General features: G+C 41.6%; 2 protein-coding genes across 6 annotated transcripts; one reads left to right on the top strand and one right to left on the bottom strand.

Annotated features, from left to right (window-relative positions):
- Positions 1-56: 56 nt before the first annotated feature.
- On the top strand, positions 57-20,260 carry LOC136425715 (paired amphipathic helix protein Sin3a-like). 5 transcript variants are annotated; one of them, XM_066414648.1, is made up of 28 exons: positions 57-182; positions 1,240-1,452; positions 1,851-1,983; positions 2,844-3,034; positions 3,664-3,892; positions 4,434-4,604; positions 4,765-4,851; positions 5,080-5,238; positions 5,860-6,093; positions 6,490-6,608; positions 6,997-7,136; positions 7,399-7,496; positions 7,797-7,913; positions 8,424-8,581; positions 8,850-8,930; positions 9,190-9,373; positions 10,041-10,181; positions 11,641-11,743; positions 12,204-12,313; positions 12,560-12,737; positions 13,305-13,474; positions 14,129-14,308; positions 14,893-14,970; positions 16,874-16,971; positions 17,335-17,425; positions 17,884-17,994; positions 18,699-18,800; positions 19,392-20,260. In XM_066414648.1, the coding sequence occupies exons 2-28, from the start codon at positions 1,262-1,264 to the stop codon at positions 19,512-19,514; spliced, it is 3,777 nt and encodes a 1,258-aa protein (XP_066270745.1). In that variant the 5' UTR covers positions 57-182; positions 1,240-1,261; the 3' UTR covers positions 19,515-20,260. The 5 variants fall into 5 exon arrangements, with proteins under 5 accessions (XP_066270745.1, XP_066270747.1, XP_066270746.1 ...); XM_066414650.1 differs by having other exon boundaries at positions 7,018-7,136; XM_066414649.1 differs by having other exon boundaries at positions 5,080-5,232.
- Positions 20,261-20,421: 161 nt separating this feature from the next.
- LOC136426013 (alpha-2,8-sialyltransferase 8B-like) lies at positions 20,422-23,425 on the bottom strand. The gene is made up of 3 exons (XM_066414945.1): positions 23,174-23,425; positions 22,278-22,733; positions 20,422-21,600 (listed from the first exon to the last, which is right to left on the bottom strand). The coding sequence occupies exons 1-3, from the start codon at positions 23,422-23,424 to the stop codon at positions 21,303-21,305; spliced, it is 1,005 nt and encodes a 334-aa protein (XP_066271042.1). The 5' UTR covers position 23,425; the 3' UTR covers positions 20,422-21,302.
- Between the last annotated feature and the right edge of the window lie 1,382 nt (positions 23,426-24,807).

Consider the following 24,807-nt stretch of genomic DNA (forward strand, 5'->3'; position numbering starts at 1 on the left):
ACGGCGAGGAAAACTATTATCCGTATCTAAGTTTGCTGCCCCACCATACCCCTGAAGGCGTTGCCAAAAAAACTGTCACGTGAACAGCGTCATTACCAGGTTTGTTTTGAATGCAGGGCGCAATGTTGGAGTAGAGAAAGAAAGGCATCTAACCTGTATCTTCAACATCCATCCGTTTCGAGGTGAGTTAACTAACAGGAGTTTAAAGCCTTATTGTTAAGCATCAGCTGTGTCCGGACATTTCCGACGAATTTTCTAGTTTACCGAGTTTAAGCGTATGAAGATGCAGGTAAACATGGGGAGGGCGGGATGTCGGTATTCGCCGGCTCTAGTCTCGCAGTGGCGTCATCAAAATAAACGCAGTAGCATCTGTTTAGGACCGTCGATCACCGACAAGACTTCGGGGATTAGTCTGTACTTCTTAGATCCTGACGTTTCCATGAGCTACTTCTAGCATAGCGACAGAAGATGCACAGAGAAGGTTATGTGCACATCGCTTCGCCGATCAAAAAATCGCCATATTTGTTGTTTTGTGTGTGGATTTGTTTTGGCGCCTAGAGGCCAAACCGCTCCAGTCTTTCTAACCAAAACACTTCCACCGAAGAACTTAATGCATCTTAGGCGCTTAAGTTGTCTTGTTTTTGTGACTATTTCGGCATGATCGTATACGAGCCATTTCATACAGACGCACAAACAAGGAAAGTTTGTTTTTGGAAGGAAAGGGGGAGGGGGGCGGAACTTCAACGGGACCGACTATGACAAACCACGGCAAACCACCATTTTAAGCTATACCAAAATTAAATCAAATGTAGTCGATGCAATCTCGGATGTTTCCGCTACACGTATGCCACTTTGCAGCTCCGTACGCCATTGCTTAGGGATCAATTTAAGTAAAAATCTTAGTTGTTGGCAAAAATTTGTATCGGCAGCAGAAATTCAAGATGGCCGCCATGCGAATACTGTAAACACATTTATTTTCGCGGGACTTAAATTGTTTCGAAATAAAGGGGGACAGGAGGTTTTCACAGTGTTTTTGCAATCGAAAGAATTCTGTAGTACAGTAGTAATACATTGGAGACCAATATTCACGGTGTCATGAATTTGCAGTCTAGAGAACTGTGAGAACTGCGAAAATTTAAGAAACCATGAACATAATTTCAAGATTCACAGTAAGCTATAGGCTTTGACAATGTAACAAGGGTTTCCAAATGTAAACATTTTTGTCTACTTTGTATCCAGTGCTGACACCCAGCCAGTGATCATGAAACGGCATCTAGAAGAACAAGGCGAGTCGGTATTTCCTGGTCGGCGAATGGAACAGGGTACAGCGGGGTACCAGCACCCTCGAATCCTGGCCCCGGCACCAGCACACGGCTCCGTATATGATCTGCCCACCGCTGCAGGGGAGAACATGCCAGGCGGTATGCAGTATCCTGCTGTACAAGGCTATCAGTGAGTAGGGCTTTTTTTTATTTACCTTGATTATTTTGATTATCAACGACGATTTACGTTGGTGCTCCATGTATCTCAATTTCTGACTGGGATTGTATTTAGCGGTTGCATTTCTATGTATGAATCTCAATCATGAATTTCAAGTCTTGTCAATTTCAATTTTATGTCTCCTTTTTTTTCCCTTCGTTTATTTGTATGGCACTTGTGTTGTAATTAATACATGTGCAACTTCTTATAATCTCATAGCTATAAGGCTAAGCAGTAGACAAAAAGAGTCAATATAGGGATTCGTAGTAATATGAATCTAACTTCAAGATTTCTGACTGTCTTCATTTAATTGTCTAGTACAGAACATGATTTTGAATTGCAAGTCATCAACAAAATGGTTTTGTTTGCAGGGTTGCGTCAGTGAGTCAGTCTGGAGCTGCGACGCACCATTCCCACCCAGCCGTCGTCCATGCCACGCCCCACCAGGCACAGCAACAGGCACATCAGCAGCAGGGCCTGCACCAGGCACATGCACACACACAGGTCAGTAAGTCAGGCACATGCACACACACAAGTCAATAGGTCAGGCACATGTACACACACAGGTCAGTAAGTCAGGCACATGCACACACACAGGTCAGTAAGTCAGGCACATGCACACACACAGGTCAGTCACATACAAACATATACAAGTCAGGCACATGCACACACACAGATCAGTTTCAAACCCCCTAAGAACTATTTCCTGCATTTTGAGGTACATATTTTATTAAGGAAAGTTTCCCTCTGTTACAGCTAAATTCTAAAGCCAAATGTCAATTTTTTCAAAGATTTATGAATGATCACAGGGTTTTCCCCAGAAACAAACACCACTATGTTGAAAAGAAAAATGCTGGTTGAAAAATTGTAGGGGCCAAAATCACAGCATAGGGGGCCCAAAGCACAACATGTCCGATGCTCAAACTATGGTAGCTAGAACACTGCAATTTATGTCCATTGATTTTTAGGATCATGTAAGTGTTTATGTGTCCCTGTCTCTATGTTGGTGTGTGTGTGTCTCCATCTGTGTGTTCTTGCAGTGTAGTTTCTGTATATTCTGCCAGATGGCGCTTTCCATCATGAGTTTTCCGACTGGGTCAAGTCACCATCTCTGATTGCCTTTATTTATTACCTTTGCCGAGAAGGTTATGCAGAGGGAAGCGTTTGTATGTGTGTGTGTGTGTGTGTGTGTGTTTGTAATTGACCAGCATAACTCAAGAAGGCCTAGATAGATTATTTTGATATTTGGTATGTTGGTAGGTCTTGATGAGACCTAGAAGTGATTAGATTTTGGGTCCCCCAGCAGCTTGTCACGGTACTGCAGCGGAACTTCCTGTTTTGATATCTCGTTACACCAACTTTAGGCACATGTGGCCCTGGTCGGTCAGCAGCAGCAACAACAGCAGCAACAACACCAGCAGCAGCAGCAGCAGTTCCAGCGGCTGAAGGTGGAGGACGCCCTGTCCTACCTGGACCAGGTCAAACTGCAGTTCGGCAACCAGCCACAAGTCTACAACGACTTCCTGGATATCATGAAGGAGTTCAAGTCACAGAGGTAGGGAGAAGACTGACAATATTTTTACATTGCAGGGCTCAACATACCAATTTGCACCCTACAAGCCTAGATCAGAGTAAGCTTGTTGTTCACAATTGTGGTGGCGCAATGGCAGGATGTTTAGCCCAGAACCCAGAGGTCTTGGGTTCAATTCCTGGGTCCCCTGACTTTTAAGTTAAAACCCATTAATGCTGTGCCCTTGGAATAGGCACTTAATACAAATTTCCTCGCTTCACTCAGGTGAAAATGAGTACCTAGCTTCAGTTCGGAACCTCTGTCAGATAGGACGTTAAATGGAGGTACACACTTCAAAATGAGTACCTAGCTTCAGTTCGGAACCTCTGTCAGATAGGACGTTAAATGGAGGTACAGTACCTGGTACACACTTCAAGCACGTAAAAGATCCCACCACGCTCAAAAAGAGTAAGGGTTCTTCCTGGTGTGAGTTTTTAAAAAAAATCTGTCTGGGTTTGCAGCTTGTACTGATCAGTGCAATGCAATTTAAGCAAATTGTAAATGATTAGATACCATGAAATCAGTAAAGAAGAAACATATGATTTTCACAGTAGCAAAACGTAAGTGCTGGGAACTTAGATACTGTATGTACCATCTTCTCTTACTTTTTTCAGTATTGACACCCCTGGTGTCATCAACCGTGTGTCCAACCTGTTCAAAGGCCACCCAGACTTGATTGTGGGTTTCAACACCTTCCTGCCCCCCGGATACAAGATCGAAGTTCAGCAGTCTGACGGACAAGTGAGCGTGAGCAGCCCCGGGGGGAACACGACGCTGACACACGCCGGGATCCCGCGCCCGCAGACACCGGTGATGACTCAGCAACAACCCGTGCAGCATTCGGTACGACACCCCGTTATGTCAAAAGCAGGGTTTTACCAGCATTAGAGTTAAGAAAGCAAAAGTTAAGAAATAGAAATATAATACAAACAGTATGTTAGTGAAGGTTAGACATCCAGGTAATACACAATACAGAAGTTACTAAAACAATATGATAGATTTAGTAGAATCTATTCCTAATGTCATGATTTGTTGACAAAATCTATACAGTTGCTTGAATGACTTTTGTATTGTGAATACAAACAGTATACTCTTCAGAGGTATTCAGCTTAAAAATACAGATTCTGAAACAAATCATGCTTGTAATTGTATTTGCTGAGAAAATTATGTTTTCAGTAGCCTACTTGTGTTGATAGAACAGCATAACTACATGTATAGAAGCTATGGATAGATTGTTATAACATTTTGAATATGGTTTGGTCTAAGGCTGTTACAATTTTTCTTCCCTCTGGCAGATTTATTTGGTACTACAGCAGAACTGAAAGCTTTTGTACCTCATGTTCTTGACATGCCATGTCTATAATTTCTTCTGTGTTTTTAATAGCCACCTCAACAACAGCCTCCCAGTCAGAGCCAGGCGTCCTTCCCTCCTGTACAACAGACCAGTGCTGGAGCGACCATGGTACAGGCACCACAGCTCAGCTCATCACCTAACACACAGGGCAGCCAACCAGTGGAGTTTAACCACGCCATCAACTATGTCAACAAAATTAAGGTAAACAACAACAAAATCTCTTATACAACAAGCTTTTATTGACACAAAAGTACAGTGACTTTCGTAAGTTCCTCTACAACTATACATGCAATTGTAATTTTTAAAAATCCACTGGTATTTTGCTAGAAACCTATATGACTGATGACATTTGTCCTTTCAGAACCGTTTCCAGGGCCAGCCTGACATCTACAAGGCCTTTCTGGAAATACTTCACACATACCAGAAGGAGCAGAGAAACATCAAAGAGGTGAGCCACACCGTCAATAATCAAACCTTAGTTGTCTTGTTTGTCTAATTTTTGTGAAGTTACCAATACAATAAGATCTAAAGATATTCAATGTTTTGCATCCAATTTTTGTTCAGTGCACCTACATTCTAAGGACATGTGTACCAGTGCATCTTTTCCCACAAATAAAGTTGCTTCACCTCAAGAAGAAGACAACTGCTTAACCTCACCTTTTTGTCTTGTTCCCAGGGCTATGCCACAGCCCCTACCCTGACTGAGGCAGAAGTGTACGCTCAAGTAGCGAAGCTGTTCCAGAACCAAGAAGACTTGCTGGCAGAGTTTGGCCAGTTTCTCCCCGACGCCAATGCTGCAGCAGCTCAGTTTGTAAGTGCTGCTCAGTTTGTAAGTGTACGTTTATTATTATTACCTTCTTCCTTCTCTAGATTTAGATGTGTAGAAGAAGTATAGAGTTAAATAGCTAAGCATAAGGTTTTTTAAGGGATTTTCCTTTGACATATCATTGTACCATGAGCCTGTAAATGATGGGGGGCTATTTTTAATCTTGTCAGTATGTCACGACGAATGAGTAAACAATTGAATAGATGGAAGTAAGATGTAGAATATGTTAGTCTATGAAATTGGTATAATGAATTTTCAAGATGACAGCTATGCTTTGGTGAAAGAAAATGAACATAGATTTGCTTACTTCTCCGTTAAAAAGTGTACAAGACTCTCTTTATAGCAGGACATGATACTGTGAGAATCTGCTTTATATTACCTGCAAATGAATTGATAAATTATTCCAATAAGAGACTTCTTTGCATTACAAAATTACTTGGCAAAGGTGTTTAGGGCTTTTTTTTAATGTGTCTGTTTCCACACTTCAGTTTCTAAATATTCTGCCAGAGGGAGCAGTACAATTTCTGTATGTTCTTCTAGAGGGGTCCAAGTTTGCTATCTCTGATTGTTTTCTTTATGTTAAACTTTTCACTGCAGTCCCTTAAAATGAAGCTGTGTTGTATTTTGCAGGCTGCCCAACAGAGAGAGGTACAGCAGAGGGAGGCACAGGTTAGAAACGACCACGGTTCTACAGTCAAGAAACAGAGCAGTTTCAGTAAAGCACAGAGAGGGAACCACGTACGCCGGCCGGGCGGGCCCATGGGCTCCGTACCACCCAAGAAAATGAAGACAGGACTGAAAGATATCTCTCTAGCAGAAGCAGGGAAACACGGCACACTGACAGAGTTTGCCTTCTTTGATAAGGTAAGTGTGTCTTACCAATAATATAACCGAGAAAAGGTGGATATACACTCAGTCACAACATTGGGAGCACATTCTCCTTGCCACAACGCCACCATGCGGTAAAGACTAACATTGCACCCTTATGATATGAAGGTAGCTGAAAGCAGTTGAAAGTCAATTTGGAAAAAAAAATCTGTTTTTGTAAATGATTTACCAACATGAAGCTATTCACCATACTTTTTTTTAAACTCAACTTGTGTGCATATCTCGTTACCTTTTTTTAAGTCACTGATTGATGAATATTCTTGTAACCATAGTCGGTGAACAGATACTTTGTCAAACTATGAAAATTAGAAAGACATGATTTGTTCCAAAGCTACAGGTTCCAGAGAATTAATTGAATTAATTTTTTTTTAGGTGAGGAAGGCTCTTCACAGTCAGGATGTGTATGAGAACTTCCTGCGATGTTTGGTCCTGTTTAACCAGGAAGTCATCTCCAGGGCAGAGCTGGTGCAGCTGGTCACTCCTTTCCTAGGGTAGGTTTGCTGTAATACTCACCCTCTCAGCTAGGGGGCACTGCTTCTGTATGATGTAGTACACCAGCAGTAACACCCCTGGCAAATAGACCTGCCATCTTTCCAATTTGGAGTGATTAGTTGACAGCCAATCAGGAACTCCCTTGGCTGTTGTTCCCAGCAGATTCCAACCAATCACATTGCCACTTACTGTCAAGCAGCAATGAGGTTGGATTGTAACAAGAACAAAATCCTCTGATGTTGAAAATATTGCGGAAAAAGAAATCAGATGACAAAAAAGACAACTGCCGTGTCAGTGATAGCACATTTACCTTAAATGTTTTTAAAACTTGTGATGATACTATTTAGCATGATACACCCATCATTTAACTCAGGTCTTTCTTAAAAGACATGTGAAACTTCCTTCCAGAAAATTCCCTGAGCTCTTCAACTGGTTTAAGCAGTTCCTTGGGTACCAGGAGTCAGACCGTATTGAAGCTCTCCCCATGAAGAGTGAGAAGGGCTCAGAGGGCAAGCACATGGAGATAGGTGGGTGGATTTTGTATATTATTAAAGGTTCTCAAAGTAAGAATCTAGATTTTTTACATCCAACTACCATGTATTTATTGGTACCACCCAAAAATATTTTGGGACCTAGTTTGCTTTTGTGTAATAACTATGATACATGATAAATGTAATGTTAATATCATGCATATGACGATTTTGTTATGCAGAATAGAAAGAGAAAGAAAAAGATCTGGCTATCACAGGACATTTATGAAACTTACTTATTTGATTGCTTGTATTCCAGATTATTCCTCCTGCAAGCGACTTGGCTCAAGTTACCGTGCTCTGCCCAAGTCCTTCACACAACCCAAGTGCAGCGGCAGAACAGTGCTCTGTAAACAGGTACGGTAAATCTGCAAATATCTGCAGTGTTTTTAAGTTTTCATATTTACTTCAGTCTGTTAAGACATTTCTAGTATGTTGCTACTATAATTGTTTTTAAGTTTTCATATTTACTTCTGTCTGTTAAGACATTTCTGTTATGTTGCTACTATAATTGTTTCGATTGAACGAAATAAAAAAACAGCACTCTTGGTTTCCGGTGTTGCAAAATTGCCAGTAGTATAGGTAGAGCTATGTAAATCAGGTGAATGAGACTGATTCGATACAGAGTTAAATGTTGATAATCACCTTCCATTTCAGGTGTTAAACGACACGTGGGTCTCCTTCCCCTCCTGGTCTGAAGACTCCACGTTTGTGACTTCCCGCAAAACCCAGTATGAGGAACACATCTACAGGTGCGAGGATGAGAGATACGAGGTAAGTGTGTCACTGTTCCAAATTATGTGTTGGATTTTGTTTGGAAATGTGACTGTAGTATGACTGTGATAGCTGGCGTCTCCCTGACTTGGGATCCTGGCCGAGCATAGTTGTTAAAATTGTTAAAATGTGTAACTTTGGCAGGCAAGGTATCAATGATATATAAAAGTAAGTTGTGTGACAAATGTAAATGCAGAAATGTTTGCAGTGGTTTTATGTTCGCGGTTTTCGCGGTGAACTCTTTACCGGGAACTTAAACCCACCGCAAAAAGCCGTTCAATTGTCTGACTGTAGCATTATTGGTTCAAATGTGAACTCAAAACCACCTCGAAATTAAATCCCCGCAAACATTTCTGCATTAACAGTAAGACTTCATGATATATATATTTAAAAGTAAGTTGTGCTGGTAACATAAGACTTGTACTGACAGAGCAAGTAGTATAGGAAGAACTGGAAGTCTATGTTGAATGAGGAGGACATGACTGACCATGCGCTGCCCCCCTCCCCCAGCTGGATGTGGTGTTGGAAACCAACCTGTCCACCATCCGCGTGCTGGAGGCCGTTCAGAAGAAGCTGTCGCGGATGTCATCGGAGGAGGCCGCCAAGTTTCGCCTGGACTCGTGCCTCGGTGGGACGTCAGAGGTCATCCATCGGAAAGCCATTCAGAGGTAACAAATACAGTTGGTCTGTTGTCATTAGTATTCAGATGTTACAGTCTAGGAAAAGATTAATCCAAAATAGAAAAAAAATACCTCTGCTCTGAGGTGTCACCAAAAAAAGGTACATTGTAGCACTGTTAACACTCAATTTAAGAGAAAATCATTGTATTATGACTTAACGTAGTGTCCTCAATTTGCTTTTTGCTTATTTGCAAATTTACTATATTAGAAGCTGAACTATGTACTTATATGGAAAACAAACTTTTTTTTTGTACAGAATATATGGAGACAAAGCCCCAGATATCATCGAAGGCCTGAGGAAGAACCCAGCCGTTGCTGTGCCGTTGGTCCTGCGCAGGTCAGAATATATTTTATTTGTCTATTTGTATTTTATTTGATTATTGTTGTGTGTCATTTTGCATGTGGTAATCTTTAGGAAAGACACTTGACATAATAGCAAGCTGACTTCGGTTGGGGAGGTAAAAGGCAGTGGAAGAAGAGGAATGTTGCTCCACCTTGCAAGACCTTGCCCAGACACAGTGGATATCAACCCATTGCCTCTATTGCCTTAAACAAGGCTATAGAACGTTTACTATTATTTTTACATTCTGAATCAGGCTGAAAGCTAAAGAGGAGGAATGGAGGGAAGCTAAGCGTGGGTTTGACAAGATCTGGCGTGAACAGAACGAGAAGTACTACCTAAAGAGTCTGGACCATCAGGGCATCAACTTCAAACAGACCGACTCCAAGGCACTGCGCTCCAAGAGTTTCCTCAACGAAATCGAAACCATATTCGATGAGGTATGTAAACTTAAATCATTTTACACAGTGTCTTTGATTTTGAATTACCATTTTCAATAAGTTATAGACTGCAACTGTCTTTTAAGTTTCATCATCTTAAATCATTTTAAAAAGCCTTTTTGATTTTGAATGACCTTTTTCAATAACGTTATACTGTAAAAGTTTCATTATTATCTGTACATGTCAGCAGGATATCAACTTGTAGGGGAGTTTTTGGCGATGCCTCCGGGGCAGTGCCTATTTACACCTGTTTGCCATGCCTTCCATTTTAAATGGTAAACTGAAACAAACAGCAATATGAAGCAGCAGAAGTAGAGGATTTTTGGCAAAGCCTCAGGGGAGCCTTTTGTACCCTTTCATTTTGGATGGTAAACTGAAATAAATAGACTAACAAGCAAATGCATGCATGTCTATCCTGACAGAGACAGGGACAAGTAGAATTAGGAGATTTTGGCAAAGCCTCAGGGAAGGAGCCTTTTATGCTCTTTCATTTTGGATGGTAAACTCAAATGAACAGACCAACAAGCAAATGCATTTGTGTCTCAGATAGACAGGAAGAAGCAGTAGTAGAGGACTTTTTGGTGAAGCCCCAGGGGAAGAGCCTTTTACACCTTTTTATTTTGGATGGTAAAATACAAACTAACAAGCAAATGTATGTCTCTGACAGAGACAGGAAGCAGCGGCAGAGGGCGCCGGTGACGTGAGCGGGCCGCACATCGTACTGACGTACCAGGACACGGGCATCATGGACGACGCGGCGGGACTGGTGGTGTACCACATGAAACGGCAGACAAGCATTCACAAAGAGGTAGGTCCTATTTCAGTCTTGATAATGTATGAAGGTAATTTGTTTAACATCATGTACAGTTGTGTATCAGGGAAAGGCCCACAAAAAATATTTCATGAAACACTTATTTGAAGTAGTAAAGTAACATGATCCAAAGATGGCGCTCTTATTTCTACTCTTTAGTCTGAAAACTGGTTGACAGAAATCAACTATTGGAAAATAAGGTATAGTATCTCCAACTGTGAGAGGTTAATTCAGTATGTACAGAGTTGAGGTCTTCTATACATCTTTTATAATAAAACTACAGTAGATTCCGCATATCTGTATAGCCCATTTGTCAGCGCAAATTATACGACTCCCCGAACTATACGACTCCCCGAACTAGCGATATTGACGTCCCGAAGGAGGGGAGGGGGGTGAATAGGATTTTGAGCAAGACACACAAACACACTTTCGATATCGCAACTTTATTTTGCAAAATTTTAATCAAAGTACTATCCGACCTTTTCGTCGATCTTAACGTCACCATATTGGATTGAATTCGCAATCTATTTTGTTCAGATAAGCCCGAACTGCGTGGGAAACTCCTGTCAAATAAAAACTCCCGCCACATGTTGATCACGTGCAATCTTACAGTCAACCAATCAGAGCACGGGTTTTATGGCGTGAACCAATCAGCGCGTAGAAAAATGCATATCAGTTCAGTTCAGTTCAGGTCGTCCTCATACGAGGTGCCATTCACAATGTCTAACCATGCATTTCTATCAAGCATGGCGGCTAGCAGGTTGTAGTCCTTTAACCTGCAGCAAAGGACATATCAATGAGTAAACAAAGATGGCCGCCCAGCGTCACCCGGTCCTCGACGCTTTATTTTTTTCTGAAATCGCGACGTAAAATAGGATTCATCTACGCTACATAAGCAGAATTTTCACGGGGAAAGAGTCTAAGGAATGGGTTCTCCGTCGAATACGGCCACAAATACCGGTAAATCGCGGCAAAATACAGCGTAGAGGCTCAAATGCTCAGACAAAAGTCGTGTTTTTCTTTTCGTATTTTTGTTCACTTTCGTCGCTTGAGTCTTGAAAAACAGGTTTTTAACGAGATCACCGTATGTCAAAGGCACCGATATCGATTGTTTGCAAGCATGACAATAGCAAGTAACAAAAGAGTGTGATTGTTGAACGGTAGGCGGCGTACCCACTCCCGAAACGACAACGCAAATCCGAAATTTAGCCTATAGTTGTGGGTCATTTTACGATAAAATCGGACAAGATTCTATACGATACCCCGAACTTTACGATTATGGGCTATACAGATATGCATTGTTTTTACAATTGAGTGGATGGTAAATGGTTTGGTGTTTTGGAATTCTATACAGAAAGACGAAATATACAGAAAAAAGGTATACAAATAATTGGCATCTACTGTATCCCCCTGTCAATTACTGAATGATAATAGATGCCCACATTCATCCCCTCAGGACAAACAGAAAATCAAGTGGCTGTTGTACCAGTTCCTGCCGGACTTCTTCTACCTGCCCCGGGGAAAACTGAGCGATGATGAAATGGAGGACAGAGATGACGGTGAGCTGGTCTTCTGTACTTTAACCTTTAGCACACTGAACTAGCCGTTTGGCACACAATTCCCTATTAGTTACAGAGTTAGGCAGCAGGGAGAAGGTTAACTTCGGAGAACAATTATTTTGCTATGCTATTGGTATCACCAGACCATAATGATGTAAGATTGATATGTTCGTCATGACCAAATTGTTAAAAATTTTGTGGCCAACCCTTGGAAAAGTACCCGGCTGGCTGGTTGGCTGACTGCTATATCTATTTGATAATTAGCCTGAATAGCTTTATCTATTTTGTCTGTGTGTGTGTGTCCCTGTGTGTGTGTGTGTTGGTGTGTGTGCATTTCTGCTGTGAAGTTTCCAAATGTTCTGTCAGAGGGTGCTTACTATTGAGGGGAAGTGTCTGTTTTTCTTATTGCCTTGTCTATGTTAGTGACACGGTTTTTATGACATTTTCCTTTGACTTGTAGATGGTGAGGCTGAGGCCTGTAGGAACCTGGCAGCCCTGAAACAGGCCATCATCAGTCCTGCTCCAATGCCGAGTCTGGGAGCCAAACCTCCACTCAGGGGACTAGACCCGGTAAGACACAGTTTTAACTTCTTTACCATGCTATGATAGAAGTTCTGCAAAGTACCCCACATTTACTAATGAAACACATCTAGAAAACACATTTCCCATAGCTGACCTGAATGGCAAAAGAAGGGCTGCTGTGTTTATTTGTTTTGTTTGTCTGTTGTGCAGGACGGGTGCTCAGTGCTGCTGGAGAACAACAACTGGTACCTGTTCCTGAGTGTTTATTTGTTTGTTTATTTATTTGTTGTACAGGATGGCTGTTCGCTGCTGCTGGGTAACAACAACTGGTACCTGTTCCTGCGGCTGCACCATATCCTGTGTGAGCGGCTCCTGAAGGTGTACAAACAGGCCATGCTTGTCGCCGAGCAGGAGGGCAGAGGTCAGCGCCGCCACGAGTCAACCGCTGTGGCCCTGCGTCTCAAGGCATCCCGTAAGAAACTTTAAGAACCTTTCTGAAGAAAATATACCATAAAACAGTTACTCAAGCAACTGGATATGATTTTGGGAATGGTCAGACGTTTCAGGTAGCATCTACTTTCAGTCACTGACGGAAGGTAGTGGATGCTACCCGAAACGTCTGACTGTGTCCAAAATCATATCCAGTTGCTTGAGTAACTGTTTTTTAGTGTATTTTATTACCTCTGTCTAAACTTAGTCAATGTTTTTGAGAAAATGTTGGATATTTCTTAAAAGATCTCTTAATATGTTCTCTTTTGTTTAAAAAGATATTTAAAGATGCTAGATACTAAAAGCTACTTGATTTAGCTGTTAAGTAAAAGAGCTGTTTTTACATTATAGTAGCCATGTTCACCACATGATGTTTATGTATTGCCTTTACTTGTAGCCAACTTTCTGGCCAAAGTTAATGCTGAAAGTTGCACTGGTTTCTAGGTTAACGTTGGGCCATGTCATCTTTTCTTTGAAATTTTGTTGTAAAACTTTTTAGAATCTGAGAAACAATAATATAAATTGTGATGGGCTTGTGTTTTTTTTCCAGCTGACATTGATCCTGAGGAGTACTACCCTGTGTTTCTGGAGATGGTGAGAAACCTGCTCGATGGAAACCTGGAGCCGACACAGTTTGAGGACCAGCTGAGAGAGATGTTTGGTATCCATGCCTACATCACCTTCACTATGGACAAACTCATCCAGAACATTGTTAGACAGGTAACAGCCATGTCTACATCACCTTTACTATGGACAAACTCATCCAGAACATTGTTAGACAGGTAACATTCATGTCTACATCACCTTTACTATGGACAAACTCATCCAGAACATTGTTAGACAGGTAACAGCCATGTCTACATCACCTTTACTATGGACAAACTCATCCAGAACATTGTTAGACAGGTAACAGTCATGCCTACATCACCTTCACTATGGACAAACTCATCCAGAACATTGTTAGACAGGTAAAAATCATACCGTTAATTTTTTTTGCTGTCAAATTTTGAGTCATTAGCATGTTCCCAGTTGAAATGCTTTAGAATGTACCAATCCTGGCCATCGACCAAAATAGCTGTTCAGCCAATGTAAGAATCAAATTTTTGCGTCTTAACATTTATTTTGCATTTCCAAGCATCATGTTATTACATTTGTATAACAAACTGGGATTTCTTGCATACTTTTATTTATTTTATTTCTTGAATGTGTGCAAGACAAGCAAGATTTGGCACAGAATGGTCTTTCCTAACATTTAAGTTGTCTTACAAAAAACTATAAATGCCTTGTTGGCTATGACTTCTTATGATCTACGTTTGACCTTGAAAATAATTTTCTGGAATGTAAAGACAGATGGACATGACTTTGTTCCTCCAGCTGCAGCACCTGGCATCGGACGAGGTGTGTTTACAGCTGACAGACCTGCACCTGCAGGAGGTGCGCACAGGTGGCCTGCAGCCGTCTGCGGACTCGGCGAACACGGGGCAGGTGGAGCTGGCCTATCAGCACAAAGCCGAGCAGATCGTCGCAGACGAAAACCTCTTTAGGATTGTCTATGTACGTAAATACAGCTGTAAATCTTGAAGTGTTTGCAGTTGTTTTATTTTCCTGGCGACACCAAAAACTGTAGGGGCATTCTCACTAGATATCTTTGAACAATGCTTAGAGTTAGATGTGTAAAGGTTAGATGAAAGGTCGTTTGGTGTGGTATAACCAGCAGCTGTAATGCCATGTGCCCTCAAAGCTGGTGTGTTTCGCTGAAGGCGATTATACCGGCTATATATAGATACAGACCTCTCCACTGCAAACTCAAAACACAAAAAATATGCATTTCTATGCTATGACTACCATACTCCAAAATTGTTTCGAGCATTGACCTAAAACACCGAAAACCTCCTTTTCCCTTCTACCTTGAAATTAAGTCCGCACAAAAAGATATGAATTTACAGTTTATGATTTATAAATTGCATATTTTTTTTGTCTGTCTGTGTGTGTCTGTGATTCCTCATACATGCAGGGCAACATTGCCGTACATCCACAGTGCTACCGTTTTTGGTCGACTAGATGGATGAGCAATGCAGTATAGGTGAGGGGGTGAAGTCTGCCATCTCTGATTGCCTTGTTCTACTGTATTTGTTTAGATGCCTGCAGCACACAAGCTGACTCTGGAACTGCTAGACACGGAAGGGGACCAGTCTGACGACCCTGTGGAAGTGGAGGTACAGATTATCAGGGTCCCCCGAAAGTGCGAAATGGAACGAAATGGAACGAAATGGAACGAAATGGAACGAAATGGAACGAAATGGAACGAAATGGAACGAAATGGAACGAAATGGAACGAACTAAAACATATGTAACATTATGAAATGAAATACCAGTAGATAGCGAAATATAAGGAACGTTGTAACATTCACAGTAGACGGGAACAGGAAGCAAATACATAATATAACGTGTTTTATTTCTTGAATCTGTTTGATAATAGTAAATACAACGATTTTGCCGCGTTTGTGTGGCTAGATTCTTCCCTGAAAATGGGTGAAAAGTTATCCACCGCTCTTCCTTTGTGTTTACCAACGATCTGCAAATGAACTGCTGAAAATAGCAGGGAAAACAAGCAAACGGAACTGAGTATCGAAGTAAGGACTAGATTATACAGAAGTTGGTGGTAACATTGCATCTCGTAATTCAACAAGAGGGCATGAGGCAAGCATAATCTTATTATTTATACAGCGTGTTTGCGTGTTGAAAATGGAGCCCCGCATGCAAATGAACCGCCAATGTTGCCAGCGCATCGGAACTGTGCACGTGGGCGTGCAACCGACAGGTTGAATCAAACTCCGACTTCCAAGTTTTATTTACATACGGTTTAGTCCATAACTAGTACGTAGCATATGCATATCTCCGCAACAACGATTTTTTTCAACCAATTGTTCGCATATGCTGGTCGGCTGTCGGAGAATGGACCCCTCCTCCAATGATATGCAAATGCAGCTCTACGCGGCGTCACCAATGTAAAATTTCATACTCCATTCAAGGAGCTCCTTGCTCCATTCAACCACGGACGTGGGCTGAGAACTACCTCTGGGGATTTCTGCCGTTCCTTGTTCACGACAAAACAAAGAGAGGGTGTGAACGAGCAGGACATGTATTTCACAGTTCACACAACACGCAAACACGCTGTTTAAATAATGAAATTACGTTTGCTTCATGCCCTCTTGGTGAATTACGAGATGCAATGTTACCACCAACTTCTGTATAATCTAGTCCTTACTTCGATACTCAGTTCCGTTTGCTGGTTTTCCCTGCTATTTGCAGTAGTTCATTTGCAGTAAAATCAGGGAAGAGCGGCCGAGCGCCTTGCAGGGAAGAATCTAGCCACACAAACGCGGCAAAAACATTGTATTTGATATTATCAAATAGATTCAAGAAATAAGACACGTTATATTTGCTTCCTGTTCCGGTCTACTGTGAATGTTACAACGTTCCTTATATTTCGCTGTCTACTGGTATTTCATTTCATAATGTTCCATATGTTCCATTTCGTTCCATTTCGTTCCATTTCGTTCCATTTCGTTCCATTTCGTTCCATTTCGTTCCATTTCGTTCCATTTCGTTCCATTTCGTTCCATTTCGCACTTTCGGGGGACCGGATTATCAGTACAAATGTTTGAGTAGATTTAGCATACACGTTTATTTTACTGTGCCCACTCTTACAATACCCACCACTTGTACTACTAGTACTCAATACCATTGGAAAATATGCAACTATACACATGCACATATGGAGGATGCTGAGCAAGTTACTGGCATTATTGCTTCATGTGCAGCACAGAATAGACATCAATCAAAGTTGAACTGCAATTGCCAACACTAAAATTGGACTAACCAAAATTTTCGACTTGTCAGCTGCAATTCAGGTAAGTCCAATTTTTGTGTTTGCAATTTGCAGTACAACTTTGATCCAGAATGACTTTCAAGTGACAGAATAGACATGATAGCAAAAAGTGTGTGTTGTCGACTCCCTTCGTTCCACAAGTGAAACGGGTGGCAGATTTACTTGGAAATCTTTTTGAAGCCGTGACACTTATTTGAGTCTTCCATGTTGTCCCTGGTGTTCTGTAGAAGTGGTCTGACTATGTGGATAAATATGTGAATAACGAGACTCCGGTTGCACCAGACCTGCGACAACAGATGTCCAAGAAACCTGTCTTCCTGCCCAGGTAAGTCTTTGTGTATGTGTGTGTGTGCGTGTATGTGTACGTGTATGTGCGTGTGTGTACGTGTATGTGCGTGTGTGTGTGTGATAGTGTGCGTGTGCATGTGTTTGTGTACTTTGTGTCAGTGTGTGCATGTGTCAGTGTGTGTGTGTGTTAGTGTGTTGTATAGTGTAGGATTCAGTGTGAAAAAAGCATAAAAATCATGCTTATGCAAAAATGTGCTTATGCATTCCCAAGGGAACTCATTTTTGGCTACACCTCATGAGGGTGTTCCTGACACACAGCAGATAAGGTCTTTGCAGTTTCTTGACATAGGGAAAGTGATGTTGTGACTCTTTTGTAACATGAGTGTTGTTATGTGTACAGAAACATCCGACAGACCCAGAGACAGCATGCTGAACAGGAGGGACCAGGGGAGGACGTAGGGAAGTGGGACAACCCACTGGGAGGGGTGGAGGTGAGATACATGGATACACACAGTATTGTTTCTTAGGGGGTGTATACACGTAAAAACCCTACTTTTACAACCTAGATGCATCATGTTATCAGATTAAGTGTCCAAGAGGCAGTATTATCAGGTATCAACATTTATTGTTAGGTGAGACAAATATGAAAGTAAGGACATAGAAGGAAAGACAGCCTTGTTGGTATTTTGTGATTTAAGATGTACTTTGAGTTTGTTTGTTCGAATCCATGCATGATATACTCATCTAACAGCTCCCTGGAAACATGGAATCTTTTTTCATAGCTTATAATTTTTACAGATTCTTTTTTTTTCCTGTATGAAATATTCTCATACTGCATGGATATGATGTTTTTCTTGAAATTTTATTTTGTTCATTTTTAACGAGCATTGTACAAGAAGCACAATGTGCTTATATGAATCCTCTGCTTGACAATATTTTACTCTCCTAGGTCAAAGCAAACATGGAGTGCAAGTTCAACCTGAATTCTTACAAGATGGTTTACGTTGTCAACTCTGAGGACTACATGTATCGCCGCACAGCCATCAGACGAGCTAGAGAGGTGAGTTTTATGGGTTTTCTTTTTTTATAGATTTTAGTTCTAGGCATGGTTAAGTCAAGTGTAATACACTGTGGTTTTCTTACATTGAAGATTTGCTGCGTGTGTGATGTTGATTCAATGAATCATTGATTTGTCAGACTTACAAAAACGTCCACCCTATTTGGTCTAAAGGACAATGGATCCAATGGCACTGTGCTAGTGTCAAGACTACATGTATAGTGCACATGTAAATTGTTTTAAGCCACGAAAAGCCACTGATTATTTTATGGGTTCCAGAACTTTTCGACTATGTAGACAAAAGGCTTTTAGCTTGTATTTACAGACAAAGCATCCAAAAATTTGTGTGTGGGGGGGGGGGGGACCAATCAGAACAAGAGTTCCCAATGTGGTCTATGGATTAACAATTACCTGGTAGCCTTGCATATCAATCAATTTACATGATGTACCAGTGTTTGGTATGAGGAAAAAACAAAAGTGGGTAGTGTGTGTGTGGGGGGGGGGAGGGAACATATGTACACGTTTATGTAATTACCAGGGAAACAGGGCATACTCTAGGCATCCCCTGCAAAACAAGGCCATCTAATGTCCTTGTTTTCTTAGTGTAGGGCGTCCAAAAGACACCCTGACGCCCTGCTAGCTAATAGCCTGGTGGATACTCAGTTTGTAAGGATGTGTACTGAACATGCTGCATGTTTGTTGCCCAGTCTCACAGACAGGTCTTCAGGGTCATGCATAAGAGATTCTCCCATTGGTGGAACAACTGGCAGAAGGAGCATGTCAGCCCAACCGAGGAGGCTCAGACACAGGTTGGCAAACCTTGGCAAAAAAGAAGCCTTTATTATGATACCTAAGTGGTCAGGAAGGCTGAACAAATGAATAAACACAAATGACCATTACCACTTAAAAACACATGCCAGGGTAACAAAATGCTAGTCGTAATTAACGTTACCACATGTAGTCACATGACCTTGCACCAATGAAATGACTCTATAGTAATCATGATGTGTATGACCTTTGAAAGTTGATTGTATGATTATTTTAAATTCATTTACTTTTGTGGTGGTTTTATTTCGTTATAGAAGGGAAAAGGTAGTTTCACAGTTTACTGTTGAAATTATTCTGTAGTTCAGTAGTGATACATTGGAAATGTGTATTCGTGGTGCATGAATTTGCAGTGAAGGGGTCACCATAAAAATCATGAATATGAAAGCACCAGAAAGTTTCAAGACTTACAGTAACTTTTTACTTCATTATCACAACAGAAAGTACAATAACTTTTATATACCATGTACACTTCATGTACATGTAGATGGTATATAGATTAAAAGTCCTTGTAATGATGTCTAATGTGTTGAAGTCTGCCATCTCTGATTGCCTTGTTCTTTTCCTTCCTGTAGGACTGGCTGTTGGGCCGTGTTGATGGCTTGGTCCCCTGTCAGACCTCGAGCAGACCACAGGCCATGGAAAACTGTCACTACACCAAATACGTGGTGGAGTATGGACCACCCGAACAGACGTGAAGCATGCCTGTACAACAGTCCCACCCATTGTACAAAGAACATAGACAAAGAACAAAACGAACAATGCCAGAACATAAACTCTGGTGGTTTTATTTCATTGTTGATTGGAAAATATGGTACAAAGTGTACAATAAAAACTGACCACTCTGGAGTGATAAAATCTGGTCTATGTGGACAGGTGGTCACTATAGACAGGATTCTTAATGCTTGTGTCAATGGGAAAGATAATCTAAGGGACCACCAATAAGTGGACACATTGGCCAGGTGGTCCTTATGTAGAGTTGGTCACTTGTACAGGTTCATTTTCTGTCCTTACACCACTAAAAAGGAGACTGAAGTTGTTGGTACTTCAGTCGTGGTGTGTTGTAATAGTTGGATACAACAGATACAACAAAGTGAGTGAACATAAAAACAGTGGGCAGTTTCTATTCCCTATATGTGTTACGATCCATTCCAGTTCTGTTTTAAGTATCTTTAGATTTGGTAGAAGAAGAAGATGTATAAAGACACATGTTGAAACTAGTAGGTGTCATGGCCTCGCAGTTGTAAAAATGTTGGAAGACCCTTTCATGTTACTACAAGAGTTAAGTCAGTTAAGGTATGGAAACAGTAGACATGACAAGTGAAAGTGTCCAGTAAATGTAAGAAGAATGAAAGTTGGAAAGTAAGGTCCAGGACCATGTATATTCCAGCATGTCTTTATGTACTTCAAACTTATTAAAAAAGATACTTTTATGCTGTTGAAAGCAGATGGCCATGCAAGGAATATTTTTTGCTGTTGTTTGTGTGTGTCTGAGTTTGTGCGTGTGTGTGTGTGTGTGTCAGTGTGTATGTGTCAGAGTGTGTGTGTGTGTGTGTGTGTGTACCTGAGTTTGTTTGTGTGTTTGTATGTGCATGCATGTGTGTCTGAGTGTGTGTGTGCGTGCGTGTGTTTCTGACCTGTGTATGAAGGGGGTGAAGTCTGCCATCTCTGCCTTGTAAAGCTGACCTCAACACACTGAGCCAGAGAAGATTCCCTTGTTTTCCTTATCCCATTTGGCTACTGACAAAGTTACATACATACATACTTGGTGTGTTTGTGTGTGTGTCAGTGTGTATGTGTCAGAGTGTGTGTTTGTGTGTGTGTGTTTGTGTGACCCTTATAACTACCACAGCACTACAGTTTTCATAATTTACAAAAGTATAAAACTCCATTTTTGTGTCTGCTGTGATTACCAAGTTAGAATCGCGGGCGTTTCTTTCAGGAGAGAGGAGTTTAAAAGCTTCGTGAATCTTACTGGAAGGTTCTGAACTCGTTCTTAACATGAACTCGTTTTTCGCCATACTCTCATACTAGGCCCACCTCTTGTATATATGTTACTGGCCTGCATTTCGTCTTTCTGAATGCGTTTATGTTGGCGGTGGTCAGCCAATCAGATTCTCCTGTTATTGGAGGGAAAGCTACCATCCAATCATCACGTTGCCTCAGGACCGGCGACGTGATTGGCTGGTAACTTGATTGGATGACCAACGCTAACGCAGCCTGAAGAACGAGGCTCGGTTTACACACAAGTTTTCGGAGTCTACTTGGCGCTGTGTGTGAGGAACTTTGGGCTGGAAAAGTGGACCCTTCTTGTTAGAAAACGCTACTTGAGTGTCTTATGGTACTCCTTGCACAGTCTTGAGTCGACTCAAAAACGCACGTGTGAATCGAGCCGTTGCTTGACATACACGAGTAGTGGGCCTGGCACATGGGGGTGGTTTTTACACAGATCTAGACTGGACTAACCAACGTACGTCGACGACATCTTAACGTTTTCCACATGGACCAAGCTGCATCTTTAGAACACCTCGTCTGTGTAGATCCCTGTGAAAGTCATACTCCTGGTCTACGTTGTGTAACGAGTCGAAGCCATCCAAGATTGGAGGATCAACCTTGTCGTGTGGATAGTAGTGGTAGGGAACGCTAACGTTGTTCATGTCCCTCATGAAGGGGAAGAATCCATAGATGTAAGAGTGGTCGCAAAACGTCGTCATCATGAGAACACTCACAAGACCGATGGTAGGTGTCTGTCTCATCGGCTTGTTGGCTACTTCGGATGCAATCCTGGTTCAGAATGAAACAAGGAAGAATGGGGTTATTTAGAAACGGTGTAATAGCTTAGTGGTTACGGGTAGTAACTAGACTCTACCAGTCTCCCCCGGTCGCTTGGAAAATAGTAGAAATTGGCCAAATAGAGTCAAATGTTTCAAGGGAGTTGGCTACGGAGATAGGGTCAAATTGGCTGCCAATTTGACCCTATCTCCGTAGCCAACTCCCTTGAAACATTTGACTCTATTTGGCCAATTTCTACTATTTTCCCAGCGACCGGGGGAGACTGGTAGAGTCTAGGTAGTAACGGTACTGGCTTTGTATTTGATTTTGGGAGGTCCCGGCTTCAAACCCCGTATTCACAAACTAATGAGAAATTGTTTAGTGGGGAGTGATGGGGATTTATAGTTGTAACATCAGTAGACAAGCTAGATTGAAGTTGAATTTAGAAAATGTCATTGTACAATTCAGGGCATCGTTCTCATAGGAAATAAGAACTGTTGACCAAAGTAGCTGGCTGTGACAACGTTACTTTTAATAGTGAATGGGACTTGTTACTTTTAATTCTAGATTTTGTCCAAGTATGGATAGTAAACGTGTGAAAGATCGTGTTCTTTGTAGACCTTTAAAGCTTTAAGTACTAGTATGTGTGTGTGTGCGTGCGTGTTTTAAGGGATAAAACTGCTACTTACGGCATTACACCACTCCTCAGTCTGTTTTTTGTAGTTAACACCGAAAAGGGTAGTTTATACACTCCTAAAGCCTCCGTGATATATATTCTTGATCTGTGATCCGCAAGCAGAACCGAATCTTTAACGTCTTGTAGTCGACTTTCGTACACGTCCTGGGACCTATTTTTGAAATGTGAAGACTCTGCCATTCGTCTGGGCGTTTTGAGGTTGAGCACTGTCATATCGGTCCGTCCACCAACGTCTTTTTCGAGCCCTCTCAGAACGGGGAGGTCAATTCTGATGACGTAATCCATCGAGTCGATCTCCGCGCCACAGCGGCTGCCGAGGAGAACCCCGCTATTGCCCACGACAGCGCATGCGTTGTAGTGACCAATTGGAAGCGCTGAATTCTTTGTGGCGTTTCCGTACTTATGCTCTTCCAAGTGAGTCTCGAAGTGCAGTCTCTCCGTGATATTTCTGTGAGACAAGTTTGTAGTTCTACCTCACATTTCCGGTCGGTCATGCTAGAGGCACATTTCCTAACCGATGCCCTGCCGGGTAGTTTGCGGGCTGTTTGTTTGCACTTTAAGATTGACCCCCCCCCCCGGGACTCCCATTGGCTGCCGGGCTACTATTTGGGGGCAAGGATGGACCCCCGTCGAGTTTGATTAGCACTTAAGGTCGTTTAGAATTCAAATTCAAAATTGTTTTCACGGGGAAATTACCCGTAAACTACCCGATAAGGCATCGGTTTGGAAATGAAACATTAGACACGATAGTAACTTTATCTATTTAACCACATTGTGTTGATTAATCCACATCAGTAGAATATAACTGACTGACAAACTGGATGAATATCGCTGAATAACTTGCACGAGAACAAAACAATACAGAAACTGACTTTATGTTTTACTGACCTAACTTCTCTCAAAGCTTCGGCTTTGAACTGCCATGACGAATCCGGCGCCAAGTTGCCAAATACCCAATCTCGAGCAGGCTGAGCATGCGCAGTTGGTGGAGGCAGCCCGCGTGTCACGATGGGCGGCATGACTGCTGCTGACCTAACTTCCGTCGCCTCGTTTCCAAATACCCAATGTCGAGTTGGTTGAGCAGTCGGTGTAGGCATCAAGCGTGACATGACGGGCGACATGACTGCGGCTGGTAACATTTCTCTGGATTTTTGTAATAAAAATTAATAATGGTTTTTATTGGTCAGAAATTACCCGCAATGGCAGCCTTTCTAGATCTAGCGCTGAATTGATGCATGGTTTTTACAGGTTTCACACAATACACAACATATAACATCTTATCCACACTTGCATTTTGTGGAACTGTCGCAAGGGTCTGGGCGGCTGCGCCATTCGGCGCCACCAGGTGACCTCAATACGACTTTCCCCAATCGAAGTCAGGTGCCCATTCACACCTGGGTGGAGTGAGGAAAGTCGTGTAAAGTGCTTTTCCCAAGGGCATAAGATCGGTGACATGACAGGATTCGAACTCGGGACCTCTTGGTTCTGAGTCGAACGCTCTGCCGTTGCGCCACACGACCCCAAAATGTATACAATGCAATTATCTGCATATCACTTAAGTAACGTTTGCTTGTATTTAACTAGCAATACATTTGATCTCTATATATAGATCACTGTCTCAGTCCATATCTTTAAAGCACGCAGATGCTAACTGTCATATTGGTGTCCCTATTTGCATTTTGAATCGTAGCCTACCCATAGTAATACGATTTGTTTCCACACTCGACTGAAATTGTTACCGTTTTTGGTCTTGAAAAATTAAACAATCCGTAAGATGGAAGACATAACTTATCGTGCAGTTTTTGTGTCTATTTCAATTCATACTGAATGTATATGATAACGCTAAAAGCAATTTGCACCCATCGTTATATTCCGAGCTAGATAAAATGTTTGATACCTGATTGGCATAACCCATAGCAGTATGTACAGTGCTGAAAGTAACACCACGCAAATGGCCATGCGCCTTAATCGACGGGTTGTTCCGAGGCTGTTCCAAAGTTTGGTGACGTCTGTTGCTGGCGCCATAGCTGTCAATAAGAAGAAATCAAACAATGCATACTGTTCTTATAGTGAATTGATAAACTAACTTATCCTATCTTTTTTAAAAGATGGGATAAGTTGGTTTATCAATTCACTATAAGAACAGTATTCATAGTTTTAAAAAACTATCCCGTTTTCTGACAAGAATTCTTTTCAGAACTAAATAAATGTAATAAATAGTCAAGTCTCAGTAAAGTATAAAGTGCCAAATCATTGATTTCAAAACAACAAACTGTACTTACTTTATCTTTTTAGAGTTATTGATAGACATGCAGTTAAAGTCAGGGAAATATTTTTAAAAGTAGTCCGTTTTTTATGTATGGGAAACTTGGTAGAAACGTCCATAGTCTCTAGGGAGTGCTATTTGAATACACCTTCTCTAAGTGACAATACCCCGCCTTAAGCTCACAGAAGAAAGGTTAGACAATGGTAGATCTTACGAACTTATCAACCTAAATCCGTAGTCACAACAATGTCCGAAA

Source organism: Branchiostoma lanceolatum, chromosome 19 (genome assembly GCF_035083965.1).
Source record: "Branchiostoma lanceolatum isolate klBraLanc5 chromosome 19, klBraLanc5.hap2, whole genome shotgun sequence".
Classification (NCBI taxonomy): Eukaryota; Metazoa; Chordata; class Leptocardii; order Amphioxiformes; family Branchiostomatidae; genus Branchiostoma; species Branchiostoma lanceolatum.

What these genes read in the sequence shown, in the direction of transcription:
- LOC136426013 (XM_066414945.1), bottom strand. Translation starts at nt 23,424, where the DNA reads ATGTTACCAGCCGCAGTCATGTCGCCCGTCATGTCACGCTTGATGCCT. An exon ending in GAAGCTTTGAGAGAAGTTAG is followed by an intron (nt 22,734 to 23,173) that starts GTCAGTAAAACA and finishes CTTGTCTCACAG; the next exon opens with AAATATCACGGAGAGACTGC. An exon ending in CTGAGGAGTGGTGTAATGCC is followed by an intron (nt 21,601 to 22,277) that starts GTAAGTAGCAGT and finishes ATTCTGAACCAG; the next exon opens with GATTGCATCCGAAGTAGCCA.
- LOC136425715 (XM_066414648.1), top strand. Translation starts at nt 1,262, where the DNA reads ATGAAACGGCATCTAGAAGAACAAGGCGAGTCGGTATTTCCTGGTCGG. An exon ending in GCGAGGATGAGAGATACGAG is followed by an intron (nt 7,914 to 8,423) that starts GTAAGTGTGTCA and finishes CCCCTCCCCCAG; the next exon opens with CTGGATGTGGTGTTGGAAAC. An exon ending in AGACAAGCATTCACAAAGAG is followed by an intron (nt 10,182 to 11,640) that starts GTAGGTCCTATT and finishes TCATCCCCTCAG; the next exon opens with GACAAACAGAAAATCAAGTG.